The sequence below is a fragment of the Carlito syrichta genome, unplaced genomic scaffold (genome assembly GCF_000164805.1).
Source record: "Carlito syrichta isolate Samal-C Ts95f unplaced genomic scaffold, Tarsius_syrichta-2.0.1 Scaffold305255, whole genome shotgun sequence".
Lineage (NCBI taxonomy): Eukaryota > Metazoa > Chordata > Mammalia > Primates > Tarsiidae > Carlito > Carlito syrichta.
Genome location: NW_007249351.1, coordinates 124,614 through 136,407, shown reverse-complemented (window position 1 = coordinate 136,407; position 11,794 = coordinate 124,614). Strand labels below are relative to the sequence as shown.

The 11,794-nt window shown below is 33.3% G+C and overlaps 1 protein-coding gene across 2 annotated transcripts in view; it reads left to right on the top strand.

Moving 5' to 3' along the window:
• The window catches only part of LOC103263783 (collagen alpha-1(XXI) chain-like), a 46,676-nt gene that overhangs the window by 6,371 nt on the left and 28,511 nt on the right, over positions 1-11,794 (top strand). The window contains exon 1 of one of the 2 annotated variants that reach the window (XM_021714140.1): positions 412-571. The exons of the other annotated variant lie outside the window; for it this stretch is intronic. Coding sequence (XP_021569815.1) covers positions 551-571 — 21 coding nt within the window. The 5' untranslated portion in view covers positions 412-550. Of the gene's footprint in view, positions 1-411; positions 572-11,794 lie in introns of those variants that run through there. 2 annotated transcript variants of the gene reach the window in all.

The following is an 11,794-nucleotide window of genomic DNA, read 5'->3' as shown; positions in this document are numbered from 1 at the left end:
AAAAAAAAAAAAAAAAAAAAAAAAAGAAATGGAGGACTACCAGGTTGTTTCAAATAATCCTAAAATTTTGGAAATGTTTTTCCTTAACTTTTTACAAAATCACTTTGATTTTTATATTGGGCAGCTAGGTGGATGGTGTTGATATAGCAATGTGAAGGTAGAAGAACATCAAATGTGCCAGTATTTAAAAAAAAAAAGAAACAATAACAGGGAATACTTATTTTAGGTAAATCAGCTTTTAGAACAAATTATCATGTTTACTGACTGGCTTTCTTTGGCTAATTCTTGCCAGCCAAGTTACCTACAGTATGATTTCGACTGCTCCTTTGTCACAACTACTCCTGGCCAGGTGCTGAATTCTGATGGCATGTTGTATTGAGTTTAACATTTTTCGTCAAGCAGTCTGAATCATTTGTTTGCTAGTTTCGCTGTTCTGCAGCCAGTCCGCTGTGCCCAGGGAGCCTATGGCTCATGGTGAAAACTTGTAGGCAGGGATTGAGTTCTACCCTGAGCTGAGATTCCTGGGACTCCATGAGGATGAAAGGATGCCATGTTTTCAGGATCTGTGGAGGTGAGCGCATAATTCTTAATTAAGGGTGTCTTCAATGTTTTTATTCTAGAAATGTTTACAGTCTCTTTTTTCCAGGAATAAAGACATAGGGATCACTGTAGTATGTTTGAAACACTGGCTCATATAAGCTTTTACTGTTTCCTTTCCTTATGCCTTTCGTATTTTTGCTAAGCCACATGTTATGCTTGTCTTTATGTTGTAATGTTTACTGCTGAGCTGGTCCAAGTCACCATTTACTTAAGAGACAAGTAGATCTTTTGTTTAATCACCTTTCTGGAGTGTGATTATTTGACATATTATTTGTATGCATATACACAGGAGACATGCATGGAATTCTTGGGAAAAGTTAATGTTGGGAAAAGTAGATCATTTCCATGTGAAATAATCTACTTTATTATGGTAGTGAAGTGGAGGTGTCTTTATTTCTCCACTTGACTGTATTTTTTAAATTTAGATTGAGAAGAAAGATAAGGGGAAAAACCCACTAGTTCTGTTGTTGTTCGTATGTGATTTGCAATTGTATGGTAAGATTTTTAAGTTATTTGTATAGATTTTTAATACGTTTTCTCATTTCTCTTTCAGGCTTCAAGAGTGGCACATCCTTGGTATGTGTTGAGTAAACCAACTTTAACATGAAACTCATACCTGCGGTTACCAATTTTACACATTTTTCTCTGTGAAGGCAAACCATGTTTAACAATTGGATAAAACAATTTGAAAACTCAATTGTGTTTATTATTGTAATGATTCCCTGCTAGTTCTAATGATTATGTTTTTAAATTTGACTGAAAATAACTTTTGTACTGCATTTTGAAATAGGCTTTATCTAAGTTAAGTACTGTAAATGTCCAATTTATCTACAGGAGTTTCTACATTTGTAAGCAATATCTCCAACTTTTTGGTTTCCTAAAATAGGACATTTGGCATTGTAATAATGACTGTGAAAATGTTATGTAATTTTTTTTACCTTACAAAGCAAATCAACTATTATCTGTATAAGTTAGTTAATAAAGTCCCAGTCGGTTTAATCATGGGTCTGTTTGATTCTTTTCTATTTGTAATGACATAAATATCATCGACATAGTTAAACTGGACCATCGTTAAACACCATTGTCTATTTTATGGTACTTATTATTTTTTTGTGTTGTTCTGAAGAAATCTTTTAAAATATCATCATTGAAAGAACGATTGATAAGCATTAAAATATTTTATTTGAATTTCCCTCTTCTCTATTAATCTCTTTGTAATGTGAAAGAGGCTTTATTGGGCTCTGGAATTATAAGAGGAATGAATGCAATTGAAAATATGAAATAACGTGTGATTAATTCTCAAAATGGATAACATATTCTCTGAGTAAATAGAATCTGATTGTTGCTCATTTTGTCTCACTGGCATGAGGACTTGATATTTGTCTCTGGTTTGAAGAGAATGAGTGAGAGAAAACTTACATTACCACGTATACAAGATATCAAGTCTTATTTCAAGGCTTGGTATAATGAAAACAGACTTTTACTTTAAACCCATAAATTATGCTCTTCATAATTACAGGGACCAGAAACAATTATGCATACTTTTCATTAACAATCTTTGATATCTAAGGGGTACTCATATGAATTTCTTGAATTAGTCTAAATATACTCTTCATTGCAAAGCATGAAAAATACAGAATTAACAAAAGTGTTGTTCATGACCAGGAATATTTATTTTAAGATTTATGATCCACATAAACTGCTATTTTAGCAGATGAAATTAGAATATTTTACATTCATTCTACATTCAGTGAATCTAGAAACAAGTACATTTTTATATAAGACAGAGTACATACTTTGGAATTAGATCATTTCATTCTAAATTTCCCTTCTCTTGTGTCTTAAGAAATATCTTCAAAATGTTTGAGTATGTTTACCATGATGAATACTAGGCAAATGTTTGATGCTCTGAAAATTAATGCTAGAAAATCATTTTATGTTTTCGATGTGTTTAAAGGATGCTGAAAAGATGGAGATAAAGCATTTGCAAATATTTATTTGGCAATTTATAGCAATATGCATTTTTATTTTTGACAACCAGGGTTACCTAATACCTAGGTAATTGATTGCCAATAGTTCTAGGTACTTAATGGTTTATGAAAGTGATTTATGTATTTTTTGAATCCTGAAATAAATGAAATATTTTTGCGATCATGACATGCTTGACCTTTTTGTAAAAAAATTTAAAATATTTCTATGCTATGTGTTTTATCTTTAAGTTTTAAAATTGTCACAAATCTCCAAAAATTTTCCAATATGTTTTTTGAAAAAAATTCACATATAAGTGGAACTGCACAGTTTAAACCTGTGCTATTTAAGGGTCAACTGTATGCATTTCTTGAGTTTTCATTAATAAATTAAGAAATAAATATATCTAGTTAAGTCATAGTTAACTGTTTTATTCTCTGTTTTGATTTTGGTTCCTGAAATTATTGTGGCTTCGAAATGCTTTTGACATAGGTATGTCCACTTTTGGAGTTGTAGGAAAATAAAACATAATATATATGTTAACAAAAGATTATATTACTCCCTAGTGGGATAGTACTTATAAATACATTCTAGAAGTCATGTGCTACATTAATGGTTCAGAGGAAATTAGAATATGTAATTTATATTAATAATTTTATTAGAAGAGGGATAGGTTTTTTAAAAGAAATTTTTTCCCACTGAGGTGGTATAATGTCTAATCTGGGAAACTAACGTGAAAATTAAGTCATGGCAATGGAGTCTTAAGATGATCATTGGTTCTAAACAACATGAATAACTACTTTATCATGACAGAATTTCCTTCCTTTATGCTGTCTACATAAGAAAAAGGCACTTAATTGATGAATTTAGGTAACACATGAAGAACTTCTGAACAAAATATTTTAAAAACGAAATGACTGGTTATACAAAAAAGGATATTCCACCAGAGAGCTTTAGAATTGTTGCAGATTCTTATTGAGGCATATAGTTAGGTCCTAATGTTTTCTGTGCAATTATAGAATGCAGCATAGTATCATGTGGTGTAAGATGGAACATTTAAGAAATGTTTAGTTTAGAAAGTCCACTCAAGAAACATACTGTACAAAAGTATAAAGTTGACCCTTGAACAACATGGGTTTTAACTGTTTGGGTTCACTTATATGTGGATTTTTTTTTCAGTAAATATATTGGAAATTTTGTTTGGAGATCTGTGACAGTTTAAAAAACTTGCATATGAACCATGTAGTCTAGAAATATTTTTAAAATTAAGAAAGAGGTATGTTATGAGTGTAAAAAATATATGTAAATATTAATCTATTTTGTCCTTTGCTACTATAGAATATGCACGTCTATTTAACTAAAAACTTAAAATTTATTAAAACCCATATATACAAACATTTACAGAGCCTACATCACACCATTCACAGTTTGAGAGAAATGCAAACGTAAAGATGCAGTATTAAATCATAATTGCATTAACGAACTGTAGTAAATATACTACTGTAATAATTCCATAACCACCTCCTTAAAACTCTGTGTGATGCTGTTCGTGTTTATGTGAGCAGTTTGTCTCTACAGTAAATTGCATATTGCAGTAAAAAGTGGTCTTGTGGTTCCTGTGTATTTTCATTGTGTTTAGTGCAATACTGTAAGCCATGAATAACACCATGAGACTGATACAAAGTGCCACTAGTGATGCTGGAAGTGCTCCCAAGAAGCAGAAAAAAGTCATGACATGATAATAACAAGTTTTATTACTTTATGTGTATCATGAATTGAGGTCTACAGCTGTGGTTGCTGCCATTTCAAGAAGAGTGAATCCAATTAAGGACCATTGTAAAGGAAAAAAAGGAAACTCATGAAGCTGTTGCTGCAGTTATACCAGCAGGTGTCATCAAAAGATGTGTACTTTTGCTAAATACATTTTTATCTCATATTAAAAATGCAGCCATGGATGCAGTTTTGCTATAAGAAAGGCATACCTATAGATGCTAGTATGATTTGAGAAAAAGTGAAATCATTACATGACAACTTAAAGCGAAATGAAGGTGAAATATCTAAAGCTGGATAAATGAATGCCAGAAAAGGATGGTTTGACAATTTTAGAAAGAAGTTTGGCTTAAAAGATGTCCAAGATAACAGGAGAAACAGCATCTGGTGACCAAGAAGCAGCAGACACATTTCCAGATGCCATTAAAATCATTGAGGAGAAAAGATAGCTGCCTACGTAGATTTTTAATGCAGACAAAAGTTCTCTATTCTGGAAAAAAGAAATTCAACAAAGAATATTTATTAGTAAGGAAGAGAAGAGAGCACCAGGATTTAAGGCAGGGAAGAACAGGCTAACTTTACTGTTTTGTACAAATGCAGCTGGCTTTATGACCAGGACTATCCTTATCTATAAATCTGCTAATCCCTGAGCCTTGAAGGGAGAAGATCAACACCAGCTGCTAGTCTTTTGATTGTACACCAAGAAGGCATAGACAATGACAACCCTTATCTGGATTAGTGCCATAGATGCTTTGTCCCTGAAGTCACGAAGTACCTCCAGTCAAGGACTGCCTTTTAAAGTTCTCTTGATCTTGGACAATGCCTCTGGCCACCGAGAGCCCAATAAGTTCATCATCAAAGGTGTTAAAGCAATCTACTTGCCCCAGACACAACATCTTTAATTCAGTCTCCAGATCAGGAGGTCATAGGACTTTTAAGGCTAGTTACGCACAGTACTCTGTGAAAAGAAATGACATACTATGGAAAAGAATCCTGAAAGGACATGATGAAAGTCTGGAAGAATTACACCATTGAAAATGCCATCATTGTTACAGAAGAAGCCATAAAAGCCACCAAGCCTGAAACAATAAATTCCTGCTGGAGAAAACTGTATCCAAATGTCGTACATGACTTTGACAGAGCCAATCAAGGATATCACAAAAGAGACTGTGGATATCGCAAGAAATGGTGAGGGGTGAAGGGTTTCAAGATGTGGATCTTGGGAAATTTTAAAAACGAATAGACACCACAACAGAGGAATGAACAGAAGACAATTTGATGGAGATGAGTACTTCTGAATCATTGCCAGCTGAGGAAGAAGACATACAAGAAGCAGTGTCAGAAAACAAATTGACATTAGACAACCTGGCAGAAGGTTCTAATTATTCAAGACTGCCTTTGACTTTTGTGATATATACCCTTCTATGATACAAGTACCGAAACAGGAAGCAAAGGATGGAAGGAAGATTGACACAGTATAGAAACATTATTAGAGAAATGAAAAAGCAAGAAGCCAGACAGAAAGGACAATGTAGCTCCACACAGTTACATTGAGTGTTCCCTCCTCTCCTGCCTTCTCTTTTGCCTCTGTACCCCTAAGACAGCAAGACCAACCCTTCCTCTTCTCTGCTGCCTACGTATCTTGAAGATGACCAGGAGGATGAAGACCTTTATGATGATCCACTTCCACTTAATGAATAGTAAATATGTTTTCTCTTCCTTGTGATTCTCTTAATAGTATTTCCTTTTCTCTAGCTTACTTTATTATAAGAATACCGTATACAATGCATATAACTTACAAAATATGTGTTAATCGGCTATTTATGTCATTGGTAAGATTTTTGGTCAACAGTAGGCTATTAGTGTTTTAGTTTTTAGAGAGTCAAAATTTATACATGGATTTTCGACTATGTAAGGGGTTGTTAGCCCTAACTATTATGTAGTTCATGAGTCAACTGTATCTCAAAATTCTGTGGTAGATTAAAACTCTCAAAGGTCATTAAAGATGGGTGAATTTAATCATGAGAGGCAGAGTATTAAAGTTTTAAGTAAGGGTTAAAAATTGGTGAAAAAATTATATATAGTAGCTTTTAAGGACAGGGGCATGAGATGGGTTGCATGAAAATTTAATTGGTAGATAAACATAAACCAAATTAAAACTCTTTGATGACTATCTTAGTTTATCACCCCAATACAGTTAGTTTTCAAGAGAGTATTATTTTTTGAAAATATAGAACACAATTTCTTAAGCTCTGATCCACAGAATACCTCAAATCACCAGAGATGCCTGTTAAAATTCAGTTTCCGGGCCTATTCCATTCCTAATGAATCATAATCAGGAACTGAAGCTCAGGAAACTGGATTTGTTTTGTAGCTACCCCATGTAGAGCGTGATGTAAAGTTGGATAACTACTGATATAGAGGCTTTGAGGCAGGTTGATAAAAAATATAATAAACAGGTAGTGGGAAGATAAAAGTTACCTACTGGAGAAGTGCAGTTAATTTTAGTGACATTGGTAAAGAAAGGTTGAATTATTAGAATTATTATTTAATGACATTAGTAAAAGAAAGTAGAATTTTTAATATTTTTGGCCGTGCATGTTTTAATATTTGTCCGATTAAATCATCTTTAATATCGTCATAAATGATTATATGAAATTATATTTTCAAATGTATTCAGTTTCCCTGATATATTTTAAATAGTTTATGTCTTATTTTTTGACAAAAATAACATAAACAAATCTATCTTGGAAAACAAAAATGAATTGCAATGGAAGAAGACCGAACTTGTTTGTATGAAAGATGGGTAAATCTTTACAAATACAGAAATTAGGTCATTTAAATTTATGTGTTCAGTTATCATAATACTGTAAGAAAAGGATTGTCAGTAGTGGGAAATTGCCGGGGGTGGGGGGTAAGATTGATAGTAGTGGGATTCAACTGGAGGGTGGGGGAAGGATACCTTATCAATAAAGTTACCTGCATAATAAACATTTGTACACTTAACCCTGAATTGTACCCACATCTTTAAAATGAAATTTTTTTAAACAAGTTTAAAAAAATAAATTTGTGTTCTTTTATATACTCAATTTAAATGAAATTTTTGTTATTAATTTTTCTAGAAATTTACTTTAAAATGTACATAGTATTTATTTTTTTATTTTATTTTATTTATTTTAAAGATGTGGGGTACAATTCAGGGTTAGGTATACAAATGTTCATTATGCAGGTACCCTTGTTGATGAGGTGTGCCCCTCCCTCCCCTGGCAGTTTTCCTCAACTGCCAATCCCGCCCACGCCCTCCCCTGGCAATTTCCCACTACTGCCAATCCCTTTCTTATAGTATTGCAATAGTTGTTCAAGGTCGGCTTATGAGTGAGAACATGTGATACACGATTGTTTGTTTCTGTGTTAGAGCACTCAGTATTATAGCCTCTAAGTCCATCCAAGTTGCTGCAAAGTTCATAATTTTGTCCTTCTTTATGGCTGTGTAATATTCCATTGTGTATATATATCACATTTTAAAAAATCCAGTCCTCTTTCGATGGGCAGCATGGTGGGTTCCATGTTTTTTCTATTGTGAATAATGCTGCAATAAACATGCATGTGAAGGTATCTTTTTCCTAGAGTGATTTGAGTTCCTCCAGTTATTTTCCCTGGGTCATATAGGAGGTCATTTTTAGATCTTTTAGGAATTGCCACACTGTTTTCCATGGAGGTTGTCCTAGTCAGTGTAGAAGTGTTCCCTTTTCCCCCTCTCCTCTCCAGCATCTGTTGGGGTTTTTTTGTGTTGTTGTTTATGGCCATCCTGACTGGATTAGGTGGTATCTTGGTTCTCAGTGTGGTTTTTATTTGCATTTCTTGGATGACTAGTGAGGCTGAGCACTTTTTCATGGATCTATTGGCTGCTTGTATGTCTTCTTTTGAGAAGTGTGAATTCATATTTTTTGCCCACTTTGTAATGGGACTGTTTTTTTCTTTTTGGCAAGTTTGAATTCCTTGTAGGTCCTAGATGTTAGGCCATTGTCAGATATACAGTTGGCAAATATTTTTTCTCAGTCTGTGGACTGTCTCCCATTCTCTCAATGGTTTCTTTAGCTTTGCAGAAGGTTGTCAGTTTGATGAGGTCCCACTTGTCTATCTTATCTCTTATGGCATGCGACTTGAGATTTTGACCAGGATTTGGTTGTCAGTTCCAATTTCCATAAGGGTGTCTTTTGCATTTTCTAAAGTTCTTATGGTTCGAGGTTTTACATTTAGGTCTTTGATCCATTTAAAGTTGATTTTGAAACTTTTATTTAACTTTATATTTTACCATATTCGTGTATAAGACAGAGCATAAAAATCTATCTCATTTCATTTTATTTGTAGCATGGATGTATTCTATCTAACCTCTCTTAGTGATGTTCATATTTTCCTGCATACTTATGCAATCTTTTTCCTGAGTTATATATTCCTACAAGTGGAATTGCTAGATTAAAATACAGCCTATACTCTGTTCCTGAATTTTAACAGAAATGTGTAGTGTTTCACCAGGTATGATGTCTACAACTGGTTTCTGATCGATTCAGATTCAAGTTTCCAAAGTTCTATTCCTAGATTATTGAAAGTGCCACACAAATAATTCATGGTCAGTTTTACAAAATGCATTTTATATATCTTTTGAGATAATTTTATGTTTCTCCCTTAAACTATTGCTATAATAATTTAAATAAGCATAGCATATTATATGAATATCTTCCTATATGCTGAGCATTCCCTGCATCCTGAAACAAACCCTTTTCAGTCACACTCTACCTTTGTTCTAATGCACTGCTAATTTGATTTGCTAGTAAAGCTGTCTGCATTTATATTAACAAATTAGACTAGCTTGTATATTTCTTTTTTAGGTATTAGTCTTGACTGATTTTAGCATTAATGGCATCATAATTTAAATTTAGATTATCTTCATTCTTTGAATGCCTTGGAGGATTTTAAGCTATGTGGAAACTATCTGGTCCTTGGAAATTATATAATATTTTTGTGGTAGGCAAGTTAATGACAACCCCCCTTCCCTCAAGGATACCCACAATTTTAATCCCTGGAAACTGTCATTTTACGTGGCAAAGAGCTTTTGTAGATGTGATTAAGGCTAATGACTTTGAGAAGGGAATGTTATTCTGGATTATCTGAGGAGGTCCAATCAAATAATGAGTAATTAAAAGTGGAACAATACAGAAGAGGAGTGGGTTAAAAAGATGTGAGTCAACAGGGACCTGACCCGTCATTGCTGGCTTGAAGATGGAGGAATGCGGTGGCCTCTGGAAGCTGGAAATGGCCCTCAGTTTATAACCAGCAAGAAAATGGGGACTTTGGTCTTACAACTGCTAGGAACTGAATTCTGTCAATAACTTGGATGAGCAGGAAGTGGATTCTTTTTCTAGAGACTCCAGAAAGGAATACAGCTCTGCTGACTCCTGTAATTTAGCCTGATGAGACCCTTGCTGGACTTCTGACCACCAAAACTCTGAGATAATGAAGTTGTGTTGGTTTAAGGCATGAAATGTGTGGTAACTTGCTATGGATCAATAGAAAACTCATATAGTTTTTCTTTCTTTTTTTTTTTAACTGTAGTCAATGCTTATTAGTCTATCATTTCATTATTACTAACAGGGAAAATGGGGGTATGTATTATATAAACATAACAAAATAACAATGGGCTGAGTTATACAATAAGTAATTCAGAGTTTTAGATGACTAGTATACAGATAGTATTTCAAAAATATGAGGTTACAAATAAAGGACACATCAAAGGTATCAAATTAGATATGATTTTCAAATATTTATTTACTTTTTATCATATAAATTAACTAAGTTTAAAAATTCATTCATTCGTTTTCTTTATCAAACAAACTTTGTCTTTGGTTTGGTGTTTTAAAATATTTTATTTGATTAGCTCTATCATATATGAAATTTCAAAAAATTAATGAAATCTTCAGGTTTCTTTGGAAAATGATATGTCACTTCTCTTTAGCAACCAAGTCAGCTATAAACTTCTTGGAAAATCCACTTTTATATTCTCCTTAGTGAGAAGTTTCCCACAACTTTTTTTGAGTTATACAGGAACAATCCCAGTACTTCTAAAGTGTGGTCTGTGCTTCTCCAACCTCCGGAGAATCAGAGCCTGTTTTAGAACAACTGTGGTATCATTTTGGAACTTTTTCTTTCCAAATGGAATCCATATTCAGTTTTGCAAATGCTTATTTTATTTGTACTTCACTTTCCTTACTGAAATGAAGGGACAGGTTATTTTTCTGGATCTTTTGAGTTCCAGGCAGCTACGGGACCTTCCTACGATGTGGCCATGCATGCACTGTCCCCAGGTCTCTTAATTCTGTCCTTTGCTTTCCAGCTAGCCCTCCTCCTCCTCTGAGTTTTCAGGTATGTGATTTTATTTGCTCAACATTTTTTTTTGTCTTGTCCTGAAAATGATGCTTTTGCAGCAAGAGCATTATTTAGACTATCTTATTGACTTTTAGAACATGTAGAAATAAATGCATTTAGGCGTGGAAGAGACATACCAATAACTGGGAGTTATTGCAAATGGCCTCCAAATAGTTTTTCCTTCCCATAATATCCTTACTCTCTTTCTGTAACTTCTTATGTCAAATTGGTGACCGTTTCTTTAATAGCCTAAAAATATTTAGTAAAGCATTTTCTATTTAAATTATTTATCTTTGGGTAATTTAGGTCTGGTTTCATGTTGGCCCCAGGCTGCCGGCAAGGGTGAATAAGTTCATCCAGTGCTCTTAGATTATTTTTTCCTTTAAAGATTAAGTAGAGTATAACATGGGAGTAGCAAAACTTGTCATTTTCTTATTAAAGGTTTATTGCAATTACTTATATATTGGTTTATTTTAGGGTCTGACAACTCTATCTTACTTCAGAGTAACCTGTTGTAAAGCATTCATAATGATCAGTCAGTTAGTTTGGAAATTAAAGGGGATTGAAAAACATTGTGGGATTTATATGAATATCTTCCTTTATGCTGAGCATTCCCTGCATCCTGAAACGAACCCTCTTCAGTCACACTCTACCTTTGTTCTAATGCACTGCTAATTTGATTTGCTAGTAAAGCTGTCTGCATGTATATTAACAAATTAGACTAGCTTGTATATTTCTCTTTTAGGTATTATTCTTGACTGATTTTAGTATTAATGGCATCATAATTTAAATTTAGATTATCTTCATTCTTTGAATGTCTTGGAGGATTTTAAATTTAGATTATCTTCATTCTTTGAATGTCTTGGAGGATTTTAAGTTATGTGGAAACTATCTGGTCCTTGGAAATTATATAATATTTTTTTAAGCTCTCGATCCTATTTTTGTGAACGAATAGTGATAAAAATATTTTTATTTTTATTTTTTTTATTTTTTTTATTTTTTTGAGTTGGAGTCTCACTCTGTCGCCCAGACT